Here is a 21,506-nt window from a genome sequence, read left to right as displayed (position 1 = left end):
TCATGTAAAATTAGAATTGTTCATTTTAAATCAACATAAAGAGTGTGTAGATTTACAAGTAAAAAATAAGAAATTAAATAAGAAACTTTTTTTTAAATTAGTTTTTCTAACAATTGTTGCCTTTTTCTGAGCATCACTTCTTTTTGTGTAAATCTGTGTAATATGTATCTGACCATTTCTTCCAGAACACAGCATTCAATTTCAAAATAGAAAAAACGTTTAAGATTGTGTATATAGGCTATATTATTTAAATTATATTATTATTACTGGATGTGCTAGATGCAATTCATATCGTTATTTCTTCGCAATATTGTTAAATACATCAAAGCTCATAGGTCATGGTGCTTTAGAGTCGCAAGCCTAACTTATTGTAAATTGTTGAATATTTATAAAGAATAAAGTATTTATAAATATTTATAAAGTCTTAGAAGATGATTGTTTTAGACTCCATCGCTATTGTAAATCAATCTACATTGTACTACAGCAGCAAGTGCAAACAATAAGTAGAACAATGGCTCCACCCCAAGACCAGGTTTAAAAAAACACCACAGTGGATAATAAAAAGCTTGACATCATTTTATTTTATCTTACCCATATATATCAACTCTTAATTAAAACACGTTGCTTGTTTTGGACGTTGATGTGTGAACTATTTTGCGTCGCGGATGTAGCTACACCATAACCCGCCGATCAGTGAATTTTCCCAGATTACTCCGCAGCGGGTAAAGCGCGCCCGCTGAAGAGGAAGCGACTCACGCGGTTACAGAGGAACACGTTCTTCGTACGCGTGCAGCGCCGCGAACAATAGTAAGCGTCTTTGTTTTGTATTTGAGTGATGTAGTCTATGTGTTTTCATTAGGTCTTTTAACATACAGTTGTTTCATTATCCAAGAATGTAACTCGATTTATCTCATTTGATCTGCAGGAAGGTTAAAGCTGTATTTCTACCGACATGTCTGGTGGTGGTGTTATCCGCGGCCCTGCTGGGAGCAATGACTGCCGCATTTATGTGGGCAATTTGCCTCCTGATATCCGCACTAAAGATGTCGAAGACGTGTTTTATAAGTATGGGGCTATTCGCGATATCGATCTAAAAAACAGACGAGGTGGACCTCCATTTGCCTTTGTCGAGTTTGAAGACCCCAGGTGGGTAAACTAAGCCTTTAGCCATGTGGCACTAATGTGTTCGTTTTAAACAACAGATTTCAGCAAGTTGAGTCTCCAGATAACTTCTATGAAAACGTGCTTTACACGTACGTACGCTCTAGTGATCTCGGAAAACAAGGTTTTGGCATTAATGCTTTTAGTTTTCGTGCTGTTGCTAACGTAACGTAGCATGCTAATTAGCTTAGCCGCGCTAACTGTTTTCGAAAAGCGCGTTTGGTTTATATCATAGTGTAAAGGTCACCGGTTTATTGTAGGCACATTAATCTATTTTTGCATCAAAACTTACTGCTTTGTAGTAAATGGGTACATAAACCACAGTTTTCATTTTGGTTGGCTTGACGCTTGTATATGGAAATGAGCGTTGTAAAAGATGAGTGGTTAAAGTCAGCTGAGGTGGCTTTTGACTTGAAGTGTTTTGCATAGACTCGATTTGCATTATATTCTGAGTTCTGGGTAGTATGTTTAGTTGGTCAGATTGGTGGTGGATTAGTACTCTTTGTAGGTTTACTCATTGCGACCCCTAGCCACAAAGTCCGGGTCTTTACATGCCATACTACATTTACATGCTTTTCCCGTTTTTTCCCTGTAGGGATGCAGAAGATGCCGTTTATGCTCGGGATGGCTATGACTATGATGGTTATCGGCTTCGAGTGGAGTTCCCAAGGAGTGGACGGGGTATGGGGAGAGGAGGAGGGGGAGGTGGTGGTGGCGGCGGCGGAGGAGGTGGAGGAGGGGGAGGAGGAGGCGGCGGCGGCGGTGGTGGTGGTGGTTTTGGAGGTGGTGCTCCAAGGGGTAGATACGGACCCCCATCCAGACGTTCTGAGTACAGAGTAATAGTTTCAGGTAAGCGATCCTCCATTTTGTTTATCAAGATTCTTACAAGTTTAAAAATGCAAACGTTTCCCTCATAGGTCTTCCACCAAGCGGTAGCTGGCAGGACTTGAAGGATCACATGCGTGAAGCAGGTGATGTATGTTATGCTGACGTTTTCCGAGATGGAACTGGCGTGGTGGAGTTTGTTCGTAAAGAAGACATGACCTACGCTGTTCGAAAACTGGATAACACAAAATTCCGATCGCATGAGGTAGGTTTTAGATTTTAATCTGAATATTTGGATTTGCTTGACTTAGCATTGGATAATTCATTAAGGTAAGCAAGCCTCTGATGTTATGGTAGGATTAAGGGGTCGGTTGCACCAGCTGGAAGTACACCCGGTCGTAAAACTAGTCTGGACGTAAAATGCGCCCTAAGTCATGCGTAGAATTTATACCGTTTACACCACCAAGGCGTAGCGTACATCTGAGACTAAATCTTGCGCTTAGTCAGAGGTAGGCGTAAGTAAAAATTCGTGGAGTTTTTCCATGAAGAAAAAAATAATACAGCATAAAATTGAGATGCGTCCATGCTCCCGGTCCTATTTAACACATTCCGCCCTGCAGAAAACTCGCTGGGTTTCGTCTTGGCGGCACTGCATTTTTTTAATTAATCAACGAATTATCACCGCAGTTATAGGCTATATGACACAGACTGGAATGGAGTAGGGATGTGCACGAATTTTCGATCCGTGATAACTATTCGAAAATATTAAAAATGCTATTTGAATATTTGTATTTTTCATAATAAAAAACTGTCACTACAAGGTTAAGTTACCGATACAGAAGACCTTAGAGGTGTCACGTTTTATTTAACACTTCTTCGCTTCATCTGTAATGATTTTTATTGTATACAGAAAATATTTAAATCATTTGTATGTGTTCCTAAATCTTTGTTCACTCAGATCGCAAGCTAGTTTAATTATTTTAAGTTTACACACCGGATGCCCGGATCGCGTGTTACGCTCGGCTCACATCACCAAATTAAAATGTTTCAAAACTGGTGAGCCACAGAATTCGTTAACATTACTTGCATTGGGTATAAAAATTCCAACGTAATATTAAATGATTAACAATAATTCATTTATTACCATAACTTGTTCAGAGCGGTTGTTCTTAGTAGATTCATATTTGTTCTTGAACAACTTGAAACATGAAAATGTAAATTTCACTGCAACTAATGTTAATGAATTTGGCCTTAACATAAGACTGGCACCTTTTAAACGCAGGTTTAAATGCGTGTAATTTTCTTTTTTTCAACATTAAAAAGCCTATATATAGGGCTGTCACGATTATTAAATAATCGTCTCATCGCGATGGTTTCAGATCATCGCAATTATTGCACATCTCTATAGAAGACACTAGGGGGAGCTGTAGTGCATCTGCATATTGCATATTTTAGTGTATATATTGTTACTAAAGCATGGTAATACTTGTAAAATGTACCACCACAACACAATCACTTAAAAAATAAAATAAAAAACATATACAAATTACCTGCAGTACAATTTAATATTATTTAAGCAAATCTCAGTGTGAAAACCAGTCTACCAAAATCTCATTAACATATAAGTAAACTTTTATTGTAGTCTTGCAAGTGAGAAAAAAACAGACTAGAAGCTTTTCTATGACTGATAGCATTTTAATGGTGGCTTCAATTCACTCCTGATCAATTTACTTACAAGTATTTGGCGGTTGTATTATTGACAGGTAAAAGCCTAAACCTTAAATATATGATGACCCAATTTTTTCTGATGTATTTCCAAGAAAAAAACAGTCTTATATTCAGAATAATATGGTCGTTTCAAAGCTGAATAAAAAATGTATGAGAATTAAATGTCAAAGCTCAAAAACAGACAATTGATCGTCATAATCGCCAAAGCCTTAAAACAAACAATTAATCGTCACAATCGCAATGATTTATTAGACAATTAATCGTCAGTCAAATTTCATAATCGTGACAGCCCTGCCTATATACAGGATATAATATTGAGTTATATTTAATGATAATTATAAGCTTGATGTGAAATTGTGACTAAATAAAACGTAACAAATTACATCATTATTAACTCGATTTAAATAAACAAATATTCTAATATTAGTTTTTCATGAGATCAAATATTTGAATATGAAATTATTGAAAAATGGATTATAATTCTAGTTAAATCCAACGGTTGGTGCAACTGGCCCAAGGTACAGTGTTTAGGGAGATGATCTCTTAAAAACTCTAGTGATTGGAGAAGAAATTTTAGTAAAGCCACTCCTCAGAATGGGTCTCATTCATGAAACACGAGCAGAACAAATATTTTTGTAAATGGTTTGTAAAATCATTCTAGCGTAAATATTAGGATACGTGAATATGTTCGTATTTTCAAAATGTTAGTTGGTACGAAAGAAATATACACCTGCTCAATGCCACGTAAATGGTGTGTAAATCCGCACATAACATTCTGTATTCTTTTAGACAAACTGATGACACTGCATTTTGATGCACTGTGTATCATAATGATATTTCACGATTTCTTTTGCCCGGTCTTTTAATATTTTTAACTTTGGGTAAAACGCAGAGCTCGTCACTGTCCTTCTTTACACAGCCGTCCAATCACAGTGGAGAAGAGGCGGGACAAACACTACATTTACCAACCACCATACACAACAATAGAGAAGTTGATATTAATGGTTACTGTATTTTCATATCAAGTAATATTCTTGAAAATAAGATGCTACTGACAAGTAGGTTAACTGTTGCGGATATTCTAAATCACAGCAACCAAACGCGCAGTGCCTCCAATGCGTTCTCAGGTGCCACCAGCTGCTCGTTTTCAGAAGAGCACCCCAGGTATTGTTGTTAGCTGGCTAAAAAGGCTTTGGTGGACAGTTTAATTGATTAATTTATTGGTAAGCATATAGCCTATTAGTATCTTATGCATTTATACAATAAGATGTAGCCAAACCAGAGAATGAAGTCCAGAGGATTCTGGCATTCCTAGATGCGTAATTTGTGTAGCTGTAATTCATAGGTGGGGATTATGCTGATTGTGAACGAGCGTGCATGGGCGCCCTGTTTACGAGTGATTGGAATTTTTAACCATCAAATCTGACATTTACAAAGTATTTGTGAATCCGGAGGAAAGCTTTCGGGAAGGTCTGTTTTACGTGCAATATACTCAGAATTTACTCGTATATTTACGAATGTTTCATGAATAAGGCCCAATGTGAGCAAGCTTGATGTCTTGTCAACGCATTGCACCCAGTTGGCTCAAGAGTTATTGAAATCAGGGGACCATGTGTACTCGCCATGTGAGTTTCGTTCAACACCCTGCCATGTTAGATCAAAGATGTCTTCAGGCACTTTGACATGGTCAATGGAAAAAGAGCAGATGGGGCATAAGATGTTAATGCATAAGGGAAGACTAGTGTTACATTGAGAGAGGTGTTTTAAATGGAATTCTGGTAAGTATAATGAAAATGTAATCTTATTTGTGTTATAAATGCTCAGTGGATAGTTCCTTTTCTCTTCTAGGGAGAAACCGCATACATTCGTGTGAAGGTGGATGGTCCTCGCAGTCCAAGCTATGGAAGATCAAGGTCCAGAAGCCGCAGTCGCAGCAGGAGTCGCAGCCGCAGCAACAACCGCAGCCGTAGCTTCTCCCCACGGCGCAGCCGAGGATCCCCGCAGTACTCTCCTCGCCATAGCCGTTCTCGCTCTCGGTCCTAAACCGCTCCAGTGTCACCTGTCTGGTCAACTTTTTGGTGGAGCTGTTGACCCATTTGTTTTTAGTCTTTACACATCACAACCTATGCTTTAGGTTTTTCCCTTTTTTTCATGAGGCATATGTATTGAATGTTGTCTTCCCCTCCTTTTCTGGTCATCCCCTTTTTTCCCCCACCCGTGGTCTTGTTTTTTACTTTTTAATCATGCATTTTTAACTGAGTTGTCCCATCCATCTTTTTTCGTTTTTAATATGGAGTGGAAGTCTTTCATAGACCAACCAATGGGTTATGTAATGGCCCCCAATATTTTTGTAAATGTCAATGTCAATTTTCTTGGGTAGTGGGTTCCACAGTAACTGTATTTTATGCCGTCTTCCTCTAGACATGATACCAAACTAATGCTTTGTAATAAAGGATTATTGAATCCATATTTTGTTGTGGAAAAGGGTGAATTAAAAAAAATCCTGTTTCAATATTTCACTAGGAAATTTAAAAAAATCTTAGCCCACAGGACTATTTGGTTTAACTCTCCAAATTATTCCGTAATCAAGTGGCATGTATGTGGTGCATACGTTTTCTTTTAAATAATCTAAAATCACAAGACTGAGATGACGATTTAGGTTGAAATTGTAAAATGACATTTAGGCGTAGTGTTAGGTATTGTAGGATGATGTGTTTTGGCTTTAGCGCTATATGCATGCATCAAGAAAGGCAGGTTTGAGTGGATTTGATTCTAACTCTTTACCTCCTTTGTTTTGATTTAGCTGGAATTTTAAGGTTTGGATTGGAGGAGAGGCTCAGTGGAACCTGGATCACTGGGATCAGTACATAATGAAGATAGGGATAGGGAATGCTGGATACATGGAACAGGATCAGATGCCCCAGGATCATAGGATTTTTAGGACCACAGTTGAAAAGTACCTCCCAGACCCCTTTATTTTCACTTTACCGCATTGGGAAGTTTATACTTTCTGGCCCTTCATTTTTAACACATTGGAGGAGCAGATGCTGGAGGAGTCAATTGGAATGGAATCGACAGGAGCAGTATGGTAAACTAAAAGTACGCTTGGGATGGGTGGGGGTTTACTCAGGCATTTTTAGATTTGTACTCTCCTGTTAATGGACAGATCCTTTAACATAAGAGTTTTGTTTCTTTTTAGTGAACAGGGTTTTGCATTAATAAAGGTTTTGTTGGTACATAAATTCTGTGTGGTGAATTCCTATTTCTCAATGCTTCACTGTTCTGAATGATAGGGAAATTGCCAAGTCCGTTGTAAAGAAAATTAGTGTTAGCGTTGCTTAGCAACTGTAAATATCGTACGGTTAGGTTGTGAAATTGTGTTTAACCTTTTACAGTAACTATTAAACGTTGGTGATCATTAGTGTTGCGTTCATTATTGCATAAATAAACCTTCAGCCGTTCATCCAAAAAGCAATAATATATCTTGCAAGCAAACAAATGCACAAGTCTGACATTTACACAACCCTCTCATTGTAGTACACCATGGCAGGAACAATACATTAAACCCACAACCTTGCAGTAAGTGTTTACTCGACGTTAAGTGTTTTCATTGCAAACGTCCACCGAGGCTAATTTAAGCTCTTTTCCGCACATCCTGGCAATAGGCCTACACAATCCTGCTGCCCACAACCGAACAAGCTCATTTCCCTCTGGTCACGGGTAAAGATGCATTGTGGGTTGAAATAAGATGCTGGCAGAGCGACGCAGGGAGCGGCTGGTCTGTAGCCAATGGTGAGCGCTGTGTAGGACGGCATTGTGAAGAGCTGGGGATTTTAGCGGGCACCAGTCGGCGTTTAACTTCATCTTTATGTTCCTCTCATAGCGTCAAAGGGACATCTGGAACGACGACAGCTCGTGCGGTGACCGTTTTGAATTGCACATTTCTGTCGCCCGATATTGCTGACAGGTGAGTCGAGTAGTTTATTGTTTTCGAGCAATCAACAAATATTCAGTGCGTGGATTTTGAGATGCTTTCGTTGTAGACATTCACATGACGTTTTTGGGGGGTAACAGTTTGCCTTTTTTGTCAAATGATTGCGTGCGGGCGGAATTTCGGATCGGTTGCTCACCTAAAGATGCGTTTGTCATGCTACGCCATTTAAATCCGCGTGCACCTGGACGTCCAGAGTTCCATTGATTTGCTCGAGCATCAAACTCGCACGCTTGTGAATGGAGTGACGTAGCGTTCTCCATGCTGACTTGATAAATGAAACGAGAGCTGTTTTACTAACAAGCGTTAAAATAACCCACGATTGGGCGTCAAATCTGTGATCAACATGGTATGAGTTGAAGTGCGGACATCAGCTGTGCACCATTCCTCTGTGTCTGGTGTTCCTCCTGTATGCATTGAAACTTACTTGCCCCGTTAGCCATTTTATAGTCGACAAAGATCTATGTCTACGCAGATGTTTCTGAAAAAAAGTTGGGATGATATATAACCACAGAGCCCTGTTTGGTTCTCATGGAAGTGATGTCACTCAATTACCTTAACAAATAAAATCCTCTGAGGAGATCGCTCGTTCTGTCAGGAATTCACCTGGCATTGTGGGAACAGAACTACGCATGAAAGGACCCACTGTTTCAACACAACTGGACTATCGGTGAAGCCGTCTGAAATGTTCATGCAAGAAATGTTTTCCCTACTTCTCCAAAACTAATTCTGTTTTTTTAAATCAATTTCAGGCACCATGACTGACAGGAAGGCTGTGATCAAGAACGCTGACATGTCTGAAGATATGCAGCAGGATGCTGTCGATTGTGCCACACAGGCAATGGAGAAATACAACATCGAGAAGGACATTGCTGCATACATCAAAAAGGTGAATCGCACCGAGATGAAATCTGTATCGTCATTGCGCTCGGCTTGTTATTTAAGACTCGTCACGTTTTGTCGAGCTAGCATTTTGATGCTAAAACCTCATCTGCTCATGTTACAGGAGTTCGATAAGAAATACAATCCGACGTGGCATTGCATTGTGGGAAGGAACTTCGGCAGCTATGTGACCCACGAGACGAAACACTTCATCTACTTCTACTTGGGGCAGGTGGCCATTCTCCTGTTCAAGTCTGGCTGAGTGAAGACCAGACCGTAGACTGTGTTTCCAATGAAGACTGTGATGCACTGGTGGCTGATGTTGTATCTACCCACACACTACGAATATTAAATGAGACCATACCATGACTACGCTGGCTGTGCACAACTGCATGGATCATATCCTATACTACTTGTGTACATGTTGCCGTTCAATTGCTTTTCATTAGAAGCCCTTTGTTAATTGACAAATTTTGTTAATGGTCCTTCCAAGTTTTTCTTAGCACATGTTGGTTGAATTTAAAGTGGGGGGAAAAGTGTAATAAAGTTAGAAAATGTGTATTGACCAGCACATTTGTCTACTGTGAATTGATATCTTTTTGGTGACTTAGTGCTGTTATAATTGAAAAATCCCATGCACTATATGCCATTTTAGGGGTATTTGGGGCAAAGATCAGAAGCACACAGCTGTATGGGGGCTAGTATAGTTTAACCTCTGTTGATATAATAATGTTCTCATTACCTCTAATTTTTGTTTCTTTGTTTTTGATACAGGAGAGTATTGCATTTCAGAGACCCCATATTGATATTTGACAACGTCTACCTGAATATTCAATAGAATGATGTATGTACTAGAAATATAGAGTTTAGGAACTGAGACTCATATGTAACTCATTACCAACAAGTTTAAAAACAGATTGTAACAGAGCGTGTTGTCTTCATCTAACTGTCTGCAGAACAGTTTTCTGAATGTAATAAGTAGATGCACAACACATGTCGTCGGGCATCTTCCTGTCTTCTGTTCTGCTGTTTAATTTCGGATGAGTAGGATTTATTTGCATGTGTCTTGTTTACGTTCTGATCAGTGGATGTCTGCACAAACATAGAGCTGTAAGGTTTGAACATAGCACATGCTGTTTGAGGCTTTCTCTGTTAGTAGGACTGTGACTACACGTGCACACCGTGAAAGAGTACCCGCTCAGGTACCACCGAAATTTAGCCCCGTCATATTAATAAAAATGTGTCATCAAAATTGCTGTTTTGTCCCGTTTCTCTTTTTTACACGTTGTGATGTGGTTGTTTTCTGTTGATAAACGCTTTATACATTCTTATGGTTTCAACTGTTATGTGGCCCAAACTTAACTTCTGGTTGACCTCTGCAAAGAGTCAGTAACTGTTGAGTAGTTTCATATAATTTAATACAATTAATACGCTAAAAAAAATGCCAATATAAACTAATATAATTTAAACATAAAATACACGTAATTTACAACCAAACTCAGACCGGAAGTTTCGGGTCAGGCGCGTGCGTCCGAAACCGTCTTGGGCCTTATTCAGCGTTTAATGGTGTTTTATTGGTTCCCATCTGATAAGATCCCACATGAGAATCCAACACATTATCAGTTGACATCATCGATACAATTCCCAATATAACCATTCAATTAATAAGTATTTCAATGATTGTTTCTATTATTTTTTTCGTTTGCAAGCCAGTGTCATGATTTGTCAGTGATATCTGGATAAAATGAGTGTCGGCAGCCATTAAAGAGGCTTGCTGCTGCATCTTTTCACCACAAGAGGGATCTCTCTCATCACATCACATCTCAGTTGACATACAACATGATCGCCGCCGCAGCTATGGAAACATCACGTGAAATGGTGAGAGAGTGTCAAATGTCTACGCTGCGTTTGTATAAAACAGCGACTTTAAAGTTTGTGTTTACATTTCTAGAACACAGTTATATATAAATTGAAATGGACTTCTCTTCAAACATGGATTGCGCCCAACGCCCAACAAGTGCTGTTAACATATTTCGAAAGTTACAAAATGTTCAATGTAAATCTTTGGAATTTTCGACAGTCATAAGGAAATCTGATCAGGTAGAAGCAATGCAATACAGGAATCTGGGCAGGAGTTGCCCACAACAATATTTTTACAGACTTAAGATTTGTTACATTTGTCATAAAAACACGAAAATATCTTGATTTGTAGTTGTTTTGGCTTTTATTGCTTGTTTTGTCTTAAATCACTGATGAAAAAACAATAGAACTCTAATGGATTTACTGGTATAATGGGTTTTAATGGAAACTGTAATGGTGTTTATTGGTATGTGATGCATAATGATGTCTATTGGTATGTGATGCATTCTATTGGTGGGATTTGAAATCCCATGGAATAATGCCCAAAACAAACAACATAAAGGAATTTTGTAGTGGAAAAAACTAATGGTTCATAATGGTTTTTTAATGGAAACAGTTAGAAGTTAGAGTTCTGGATGGTTTCAGTTTTTTTTCAGCAGGGATATTTTTGTCATCTTGAGGAGCCCTTCATCTTGAGTATAACTACTGTTTTAATACAAATATGGTAAAACTGTGGTTCCTGTAGCAGCACCATTATTACTATGGTTTTACTACAAATAAAACAAACAAAACATGGTTACTATAATAGTTAAACCATGGATCACTTTTCATAAACGTTGTTAGCCGTGTTTGTAATATCCATTTCTGATATACGCTGGTATTTTGACACTATGTTATGTCTGAGCAGGTTCTGTGTTCTCTGTTCACGACCTCATTAACTTGGAGAGCCTGATCATGTAGGTTCAGACAACAACCGCGCTTCAGCAACTCAAGAGTCTTTTAGTTTCTTTTACAGCCCATTACTTGTGATAAGATGTGCTGGTGCATGGCTCGTTGTTTTGCTCCTCATTCAGCTTTTATGGCTGTGGCGGTTTTTCAAGTTTATTCCCAGCAGGGTAAGATGCTTCGGGAGGACGCGTCTGGTTATTCAGTCTTTGGTCCATGGTTGCCATATTTTTCAGATCTTTTGAACAAAGATGAAATACAAATGATGATATTACTAATGGATGCATCTCTATTCTGTTGCATTTGTTATTCCACCATAGCTGTAAATGTGTCTGGCTGCCCGACAGCCAGAAAAGTCCCAGTTTCTAATATAAAGTAATGCACAACACAAATGAAGTAAAGATGTCCTCCCCACGGTCCTTATCAAGATCACATAGTTTTCATGGTGATGTCAAGAAGGACCTGTGATATTTGTAGTCTGGAAAGGATAAGACAGACAGGATTTCCCCTGAAAAGTTAATGATTTTCCCACTTCTATTCATTAATAGCGGCTGATTGTTATACTACGTTGGGGCGCAAGAGAAAGTGAAGATGACCAGACTGACAAAGAAAGTCCAATAGTTAAAAGCATTTCATTTAGGCAAGTTTCCCTATGCTTCCTTAAGTTTTCAAAATGCTTCACATTTTTAGAAACTCCTTCGTTTTAGATCAGTTGTCCTTGTTTTTCAAAGTTTGTCCTTGCACAGGGGACATTTAGACGATTAGCTTCTTCACGTCATGCCCAATCTACCTTTGTGCCCCCAAGAGTAGTTCGTTCTAATAGCTTTGCTCTAAATTGAGTGGCAGCCATGGGACCCAACAAAGCATTGCAGGAAATGTCTGAGGCAGTCACGCTGAACAACTACACACCGGGCCTGTAAATGCCATTAAACTGATTCACTAAAACTATTCTTTAGAATGCAAAAGGACATTTTTTGCAGTTTTCACCTTTTCAAATTTCGCAAATGCTTTTAGGCAGTGCAGTTTAAAATGTGTGCAATAGGGAGCCAACAATATTAGGACTAAATCCTCATCTAGGAGAAGTTTTCACTAACGTGGTTTTATTTTATTTCTAAAATCTGTTTTTTGTGTGCTGTTGGCCAACAGTGATACTAAAAGAAACAGGGTAGAGGTGATCCACACAGTCTTTTATGAGGCTGCAAGAGTCTTGATAGAGGGTTGTTCTCCGTTCGACCTTTACTCTGCGCTCCATAAACAGTCGAGGAAGATATGCATCCTGAATCTGCTTCGTACTCCTACTTGTCTTCCATAACCTCAATCACAAAATTGATTCATCTGTTTTCATGACATTCCTTCAGGCAAAACAAATGATTATTCTTTTGTTCTTACGCTTACCCAAAGCATGTTGCCGTAAATGTGCTTTCTTTTCGATTCCTGCTCTTTCAACATCTTTTCTCTCTCCTTCATGACTTTATGGTCTACACATGTAATCCTGCCCTTTTACTGCCTTCTCTCTGAGCTGCTGTCAAGGGTAAGGCAATTAGCTTATCACCGAGACGTGATTTATAAGATCTACCGGTGAACGCGCTGCAGCTCTTTGATTTTGGCGAAAATCTCGGTCTCGGCTCAAGATTCACCAGTTTGTTGATCAGCAGTTTAGGAGTTCATTGCATTGCTCCTGTGCATTAGTGCCTTACTTTTAATGTCATTCAGGAATCCCTGGGAGGTCTGAAAAGCCTTATGAAAACTACGGTGACCGTGTCCCTGAGTTTCCTGCTCTCTCTGTGTTTGTGTTAGGGATAGCCAAAAGGTCATATCAGAGCCAAGCTTGATCCCTCTTGCGTTATCTCAGGTAAAATCTCATCTCGCAAGGCATGTGATGTTGAGCAATGAGGTTGTAAAGCGGCGCAATGCTTTATGAGTGTTGCTGAGAATTTCGTGCTTCGTTCCATGCTCATTGACCGATTTGCCGCAGGGACGCATTTTCTACCTGTTCAGTACCACTGCGCTGATGTAGTACCGTCCAATTGGTTAAGATGTAATCTCGATGTTATACTGGTAAATTTCAGAAATGAGATCACCACTGTGTCCTGGTAGTATTTTTGGCTGTTAGGATTGTAAAAGGACTTTCCACTTGTATGAATCAAAGATATTAAATACTTAAAGTGGTAGTTCACCCAAAAATAGAAATTTGGTCATTATCTATTCATCTTCACAGCGTTCAAAACCTGTATATGAGTATTTCATCTGTGGAACATAAAAGAAGATATTTTAAGAAATGTCTTAGTGAATTTGTGTCCATACAATGGACGTCAATGGGGACTAATGTTGTTTGGTTACCAACATTCTTCAAAATATCTTCTTTTGTGTTCTGCAGAAGAAAGAAAGTCATACACATACTATGACATCAAGGTTAAATGATGGGTGAACTTCCCCTTTAAAGTCACCACGAAACTGAAGTTGCGATTGACTTCTTTTCTGTATCGTGACTACATCCCAGTGAAACGGCTTCTGAAATTAGAAAAAAATGTAGGGAGGGCTTTATTTAGCCCTTCCCGTTTTGATTGGTTTGTTGTTAGTTGGGCCTGGAGAGGAGGGCTAAAAATGCCTGGCCATTGGACAGTCAGTATAGTCCTACCTCTTTTTTGTTGCTTACGTCATGTGGTGAAGTGTTGTTGTTGAGAGGGGGAGAGGAGCTTAATGTTTTTGATTAAAGATTACATGTGCAAATGAATAAAAAAAAAATGGTGTGCACGGATAAATCATTTATGATAATCACTGCAACACTGTGTAAAACACTTAGAATTTTCCTGTTTGATTTCATGGTGACTTTAAAGGGGTCATATGACACTTTACGGCTAAAACTAATATTATCGTTTGTTTTAGATGTAATGCAATGTGTATACACGATTTAAGGTTCAAAGAAGCTGTATTTACCACATACCGTGCATGTTTGTATCTCCTCTTTGCCCCGCCTCTCTGAAACGTGCTGATTTTTAAAGGTCATCGATCTGAAAAGCGAGGTGTGCTATGATTGGCCAGTTAACAGTAGTGATTGGTCGAATACTGCAAGCGTGTGACGGAAATGTGACGCCTCTTACCATATTTGGAACATCAGGTTCCACAGCAATTGTACTGACAGGTACGCCCACCTTGCTTGCGTATACATTTGGGCGGTCTTAGTCGAATCATACCACGAACTGAGGTAGATTTGTGGGGGTGTGGTTACACGAGGCGTTTCAGGCAGGTCTGGGTGAGCATTCACTTTTAGATAGAATGCATCTTTCGTTCCGACACTTCAATTTTTGCAATTTTACGTGTCTAATATACCAAAGACACAGAAAAACATGTATTCACGCCATATGACCCCTTTAAGGTTACAGCTTTGTTGTATTTTTATATGATTTAATATTTAATATTATATTACTATAGGGTTGTCACTTCCAGTTATTTTGGTATTCAAATGTTTTTTTTTAAATTGAGTAATCCATAAAACCTTTGTTTTTTAAATTACAAAAATTTACCAACAGAGCTACTTCACTCAAATAATTTGTATAGTATTCCTATGCAAAACATGTTTTTATGTAGGACTAAGTATACGCTATGATCCTTTTTTACATACATTACAATCTCTTTTTCAGGTAAATAATGTGCAAATATTGCTGTTTTTTGGACGATAGTCAGAAATTTGCTATCAACATCTGCATAGATGACAAGGTTAAAAGATATTAACAAGATGAAGTCCAGATAAACAGAACGTTATTTCTAAAACAATTGTTATTTATTTTTAACATAGGCTAAATAAGATTTATTCTCTATCTAAGATATAAAGTATATAATAATAGCCTGAGCAAAATGAATGGATATGATGATGATAGAAAGTTACCATCACAGCACTTGTTTTGGCCTTTTATTTTTAGAAAAATTCAGACTTTACTATACTTTTTAATGCCCTGGTTTATGTGCTATTATCACATCGCTGAGGTCTATATGTTTTTCCACAGGGGTCAATAGTCTCAGCAGGAGGTCGGGGAAGCAGTCTAGTAATAGCTTGTGCGGGGTTGGTAGGCCATGCATTTCCACAATTCTATTTCTCGAGTGAGTGTAGTGATGGCATGCAGTTTAAGGAATGGCGGGTACCCAGGAGGGCAGGTTTCTACGTGTGCAGTTGGACCCCCATGGCTTGTCAACAGTCTGTCATGCCTGGCAAGAGTTGAGTGAGTGACTGAAGGGCAGGAGGTTGAGCATGCTTTGGTTCTGTGTTGAAATGCGATGGGGCCGAAGTTCTGTCGAGAAGGAGGCGGTGCCAAGGTGGAAAGGTCAATCCGATGAGGCCCTCCATGGTTGGAGAGGGACCGTTCTTTCCGTGAGGATGGCTCCAGTGGTCAGGGTTAATGTGGTGGCTGAGGAATGGAGATGTGCAGATGAATTCATTAGCGAAGGAGCAGAGAAGCGTGGAAATGGAAGAGAAGGGACAAAAGTCCACCCTGGGGGGGTGGTTCAGGTTGATGATGACCCACCTGTGATCACCATATGTCCTCTCACCCAACGGCATCACCCGACCAGCACCATAGTGACAACATCAAACAAAACAAGAGCATTCTCCCTTTGATGAGATCTTAATCGATTCGTTCTCATTTTAGCTTCGCGCAAACAATAATCATTCAGTAGCAATTTTAAAACGTCATTTTACTTGACCCATTAAGTTTAAAGAGTTAAATTAATCCATGTGTGTTGATGGCAAAGGTGTCTCGGGACGTCAGGACAGACGCCATGGTTGATTGAGTGTGAAGTTTTCCTCTTTACTCATGAAATAATGAATAACTTTGAGTTTAACATTAGCTGGCATTTCATCAGGTATTTGCAGAAGATTGTGATCTCTTGGTGGTGTTGGCAGGGGGTGTTCTTAAGAGAATATGCCAAGCAGATCCACTTTGAGTTTCAGGCCACCTTGCAACAATTGAATATGCAACACAGTCTCATGGAAATGAAATTTAATCTATTGATTCGTATTTCCCCATATTGTCATGTCACTCAGCACGACTTTTATTCGTGTCACTCAGCACAGCTTTTATTCTAATGTGTTTTTATATATCTTTCATATTTTAACGCAGTCTGATGGGAAAACAATGTAATTCGTATCTATTTTCGTGGTTCATTCGTGTGCTCATTTTGCGTGAAACAACGTAACAATTTGTACCTCAAACAAATTTAGTACATTTTACAGCTGTGAAATCAATGAAATATACTGTTTAAATTAAGTAAATGTAAGTAAAAATGATGTAAATGTGAGAAATTAATATTTTTGCTGAATTCTAATTGAAAAATAGTAAGTGTCTATTCAAAAATATAATTAGCTAATTAAATACTTACTGTATTTGTTTCATTAAATAAGCTTAAATAATACATGTAAATTTAAGAGAAATTAACTGTTGGATTTTTAATCAATTTTTATATGTCCCACTAAAAAAATCAGTCGAATGACTTAATATAGCTGTTCATTTTCATGATATTTACTAAGCCCACAGAATAATTTTTTGGAGTGTACATTTAAAGATTTGCCTTTGCCCCTGTGACGTTAGTTTAGGGGTTAAGGTGGGCCTTTATCGTTGCTTTGCCTCCTACTAAAATGTGTGCATTTGAGCAACATTTGCGCCTGTGATTTATTTTGGGGTTTGGAGTGGAGTAAGGGGTGGCTTAGCCACCTTGTAAAATATGTAAGACTTCTTACGTTATCAGGTTTTTAATATTTAAATGTATAAACACACGCGGTATGTATATTAAAAGTCGTGCTGAGTGACACGAAAAAGGGGAAATTTGTGTTAGATTCTATTAGGCATGAGCCGGTATGAGATTTTGACGGTATGGTAACCTTAAGCCAAACTATCAAGGTTTTGCGGTATGACGGTATTGCGGTTGCAGCTTATTTTAAATGTCTGAGTAAAAAACATTGAACACAATAGATTTGATTTTTAAGCAACACAAAATATTTGGAACAGTAGTAAACATGAACAGTATGTCAGGTTAAGTCAGTGCTTCCCCAACATTTTGAAAGCATGGCACCCCTTTCCAGTCTTCTTTTAAATGCATCTCCAGTAATTCAACTTACATGCATTCATCCATACATATACTGTATACATAAATAAATTAAATGCAGATGAGCAAACAACTTATTAAGCATAAACAAAATATAGCACAGAACCTGACGGATTCCTGCACAAAACATCTCATACCTTTGGAACGGTATAACAGAAACTTTTAGTGGTTTGAAAACCGTGACGAAAACCTTGAAACCGGTATTCAGCCCATGCCTACATTCTGTATTTTGTGACTGTCATGAACTGCCGTGATACTTGGAATATCTGTAATGCAATCTGTGATTTTGGGAAAACTAAAAAGTAAATACTTAATGCAAAATGTGTATAACCAAGATGTTAACTGAACCGTTGTCTAAACTGCGTTCTCTCACGCTCTTAAAATAAATGTTTCAATAAACAGTTCTTCACAACGATATAAAAGATATCAGTTTAAAGAACCATTTCTTCCTTACCTTTTCATAATCTAATGAACTTTTTTCCTCTACAAAGATCCTTTTGTGAAACAGAGAAGTTCTTCGGATGTCAACGTTTCTTTAGGGAACCATACAGCCAAAAATGGCTCTTCTATAACATTGTGTAGCACCTTTATTTGTAATATTGAACTGTGAATCATACCTCAGCATTCCTCATGTACAGATTCATTCACACTGAAACTGTACACCTGTATTTCAGGTGAGCCTGATACTGAGTGGACGGGATACATCGAAGTGTAAAACAATACTTCCATTTAGAGCTGTCTGACACAGACCACACCAACATTGATTAGTGTCTGAGCTGTAGAGAAATATGCTGATTCCTCACCTCATCTGTTATTCATTGACAGTCTGCAAAAAAATAAAGAATAAAGAGGATATAGATAACCTGCTACTGCTGCTGTTAGAACAGGATGACAGAGTTTGCTGACAGAAATAAAAATCTTTACACCTGCAGTTCCTGATTCTGTGGCGTTTCGGTTTACCTGTGCAGTTTAAAACATCAAAAACCACAAAGGCCTATTAACAGTTCTAAACAGCCTGGGTTTACAGGATTATATCAAGATTAGAAAGAAAAAGTTGATTTAAAATTGTGGAAAAAAACAAAAGATGCCAAAGCATTTTGTCTAGAGTTATAATTATACAAACAACCTCAGAAGGGCGTTTTATATTTGACAATATTGGAGTAATTGCTCACTTGTATGTTGTCAGTCCCAGTTTGGAGGTTAAGATAGAGTAAGAACTTGCTGCGGTATAAAAATGCTGATTGTTCTTACCTGAAGAGGTGATGGTAAAGAAATAATATAAAAGTCAGCCTTTGTGTGAAAACAACCCGTGCACAGCAAACACAATATCATCATGTTTTATATCGTCATAAAACATTTGGGCTGGAACATTACAGCCTATAAACAAGACAGACATTTGATGGTTTAGTGCCCTTTGTATTTGGAGGTTGTGAAAGCATGTTGCTGAATTATTCAAGTTTAAGAAAGCATTACATTTGTCTGTGATGTTTCCCCGAGAGCTTTCAAGGATTTAAGCTTTTCTACCTTGCGGACAGATGGCTTTGATTACTAAAGTTAAATTAAATGATAAATCAATATGTGAAAGACAGTAATGTGCAGTAGCATTTTTTGGATGAAACGTTAATTATTAATTACATTAACACTAATAAAATAAGTGAATATTCTGAACATATGTCACCACCATTCTGTTGTAATTCAATTTGATTTCTTTTCGTAGCAATTGACATGATTTAGGATTATTGCAAAACAGCTTTATAGAAAATGTATTGTAGAACAAACAGAAAAAAAGTATAGAAATAAGGGCAAAGCAATCACGAAAAACAGTAAGAATATAAATTACATGGTTTATAGAAGACATGGTGTTGGGAGACTTTCCATAAGATATACAGTATATTAACATGTGTAAATAATGGTCTGTAGGATTTTAATCAGACAGTTATATTCATAGTGATATGAAGTGTGTGTGTCATTTTATCTAAGATATACAGTACATTAGGGAGAGTGAAAATAATTATGCAATTGTAATCGGACTGTTATACATGTTCTAAAAACTTTAAAAAGTGTTTTTTAGTGTTTAAAAGAAGGAAAATTGTAATGACACTACATAAACCTTTTTTCTTCTATCAAATTGGGTGTATATCTGCTATGTTTGTTTTGTAGTTTTGGTAAGAACATTCCACTTCTCATGGCCGCTAATGGCTTTCCTGCATGCCGGGGCATTAATTCGACTGCTCTAAAGCTGGTCTTAATCACAGAGGAAACCAAGCAGGTAATTCCCTTTGAATGTTTAATTGTGTGTGGATGTCGGGTGGGTGGTGATTGGTGAGACGGTGAGTGGATTTAGAGAGGTATATCCAAAACCATGCACCTCTCGGTTAAGACCTCCAGTATGTTTCATGGCGTGGAGCTCAGGTTTGCAGAGGAACCTAAATGCAGAGGCCGGACACTTGAACTCAACGTTTAAAGTGAATCTCAACTGTGGGAAAGTCGGATCTCTTTTAGATTATTTCTCTACATAACCCAGGCTCTATTTGTATCCCGGAATACACTAGAAACCACCCAGAACACCCTAAAAACAACAGAGCAACACAAAACCTTAGTAACCATAAAACAGGAAACCACCATCATCACTCTTGCACATGACAGCGAGTACTGCATGTGCTCATGACACCTATATTTTCTTCAGAGCATATTAAAAAGGTATCTTTATTTTATTTTTGAAAACCTTAATGAATTCTAAAAATGAATCTAATTATGATGATTTCTTTCTATTTTGCATCTGTTGTATTAGTTTGTCCTCTAATGGTAATTGTTTATTTCTCTGAGCTACCTCTTGGTGGCACCATTGAGTGAAACTTCAGCAGACCTATGGCAGACAACAGACCCCTGTGCTTATTAAGACCACTGAAACTTTTAAAACAGCCGCTGAACATGCAAATCCCTACCAAATGCACTGGCCAAAAACACTAATAACTAACTAACACAGTATTTTGCCCTCTAGCAGGTATATGGGCCTTGGTCTTCCTTAGTCTGGAATGTTTAGGAGTGGCAGGGTGTTGGCAGACTAAACATAGAGTTTATGGTCAAAAAGTTTTATAGTTTAAGTTTTATTTTAGTTAGTTATACACAGTAGATTCAAAGTATGTGATTTTAAAATAAAAGAAGTTGAATTATAGTAAATAGTCTTCACCTTTTTCCACTCAAGTCTTCCACAGCAAACAAGAACCGAGCCAACACATTTGTCTCGTGTGACCTTTCACTATTGTAGATGTACACCTCTATGCTGGAGGACAAAATGGGATTTGGTTGGCGTCTTTTTCCCTTTGCTTTCATGCCTCAGTGTGCCTGCATGTGTGTTTTTGGGTCATTTGTTTTCTCTGAGTCATTCCGTTTGAATATGCGGCAGCTATTAACCTGAGCGCCAGCTGTCTGATTTATTGTGCCGGTCTGCTGTGTGCTGCAGCCCAAACATTCACACCTCTCTGTATTGCTGAGTACAAACTTATTATATTACACTCAACCGTTATTGAGAATGTAAAACTATATTCATATCGGCAGTTAAGTCTTTTCTTAATGGGTACATTAATATGTTTATAATTTTTTTATATAAGCATTTTTGGTCATTTGCAATTTAGTGAACTACATGCAATATAATTAAGCCCATACATAGACACTAACCATGCATGTCTGGTGCTTTTTGCTGCTTAAACTGGTCAACAACGGAAAAACGGTGTTTGATTGACATGTAACAGTAATCAATGATGCTTAACTGTTTTTAAAATATAATGAAATATTGGTATACATATTTAATAAAAATAATAATGCAGTGGCACTCAACCAATTGACTTGACGAGGAAAGTGACCCACGTCTTAGTTTCATGAAAGAAAATAATATATTTAGAAAATAATATTCTTCATTGGCAGATTTTTTTTGCTTGTTTTAAACATAAAACTTATATTTTCTTTCATAAAACAAGACTACATATCTTAGGTAACTTTCCTCGTCAGGTATTTCTTG

The 21,506-nt window shown here is 38.0% G+C and overlaps 2 protein-coding genes across 2 annotated transcripts; both read left to right on the top strand.

The window, feature by feature from the left end:
• Window positions 1-674: 674 nt before the first annotated feature.
• On the top strand, window positions 675-6,956 carry srsf1a (serine and arginine rich splicing factor 1a). Its single transcript, XM_057350670.1, has 5 exons — window positions 675-807; window positions 926-1,146; window positions 1,757-2,010; window positions 2,079-2,251; window positions 5,563-6,956. Exons 2-5 carry the CDS (start codon window positions 953-955, stop codon window positions 5,755-5,757), a joined length of 816 nt encoding a protein of 271 aa, XP_057206653.1. The 5' UTR covers window positions 675-807; window positions 926-952; the 3' UTR covers window positions 5,758-6,956.
• A 329-nt stretch (window positions 6,957-7,285) lies between these two features.
• On the top strand, window positions 7,286-9,842 carry dynll2a (dynein, light chain, LC8-type 2a). Its single transcript, XM_057350671.1, has 4 exons — window positions 7,286-7,506; window positions 7,598-7,681; window positions 8,458-8,594; window positions 8,712-9,842. Exons 3-4 carry the CDS (start codon window positions 8,463-8,465, stop codon window positions 8,847-8,849), a joined length of 270 nt encoding a protein of 89 aa, XP_057206654.1. The 5' UTR covers window positions 7,286-7,506; window positions 7,598-7,681; window positions 8,458-8,462; the 3' UTR covers window positions 8,850-9,842.
• The last annotated feature ends 11,664 nt before the right edge of the window (window positions 9,843-21,506 follow it).

Source organism: Triplophysa rosa, linkage group LG14 (assembly GCF_024868665.1).
Source record: "Triplophysa rosa linkage group LG14, Trosa_1v2, whole genome shotgun sequence".
Taxonomy (NCBI): domain Eukaryota; kingdom Metazoa; phylum Chordata; class Actinopteri; order Cypriniformes; family Nemacheilidae; genus Triplophysa; species Triplophysa rosa.
The sequence above is the reverse complement of the archived record's forward strand: the minus strand, read 5'-3'. Positions and strand labels throughout refer to the sequence as shown.

Coding starts and splice junctions, on each gene's coding strand:
- srsf1a (XM_057350670.1), top strand. CDS start 953: ATGTCTGGTGGTGGTGTTATCCGCGGCCCTGCTGGGAGCAATGACTGC. Junction 1,147..1,756: donor GTCGAGTTTGAAGACCCCAG/GTGGGTAAACTA, acceptor TTTTCCCTGTAG/GGATGCAGAAGATGCCGTTT. Junction 2,252..5,562: donor CAAAATTCCGATCGCATGAG/GTAGGTTTTAGA, acceptor TTTCTCTTCTAG/GGAGAAACCGCATACATTCG.
- dynll2a (XM_057350671.1), top strand. CDS start 8,463: ATGACTGACAGGAAGGCTGTGATCAAGAACGCTGACATGTCTGAAGAT. Junction 8,595..8,711: donor TTGCTGCATACATCAAAAAG/GTGAATCGCACC, acceptor CTCATGTTACAG/GAGTTCGATAAGAAATACAA.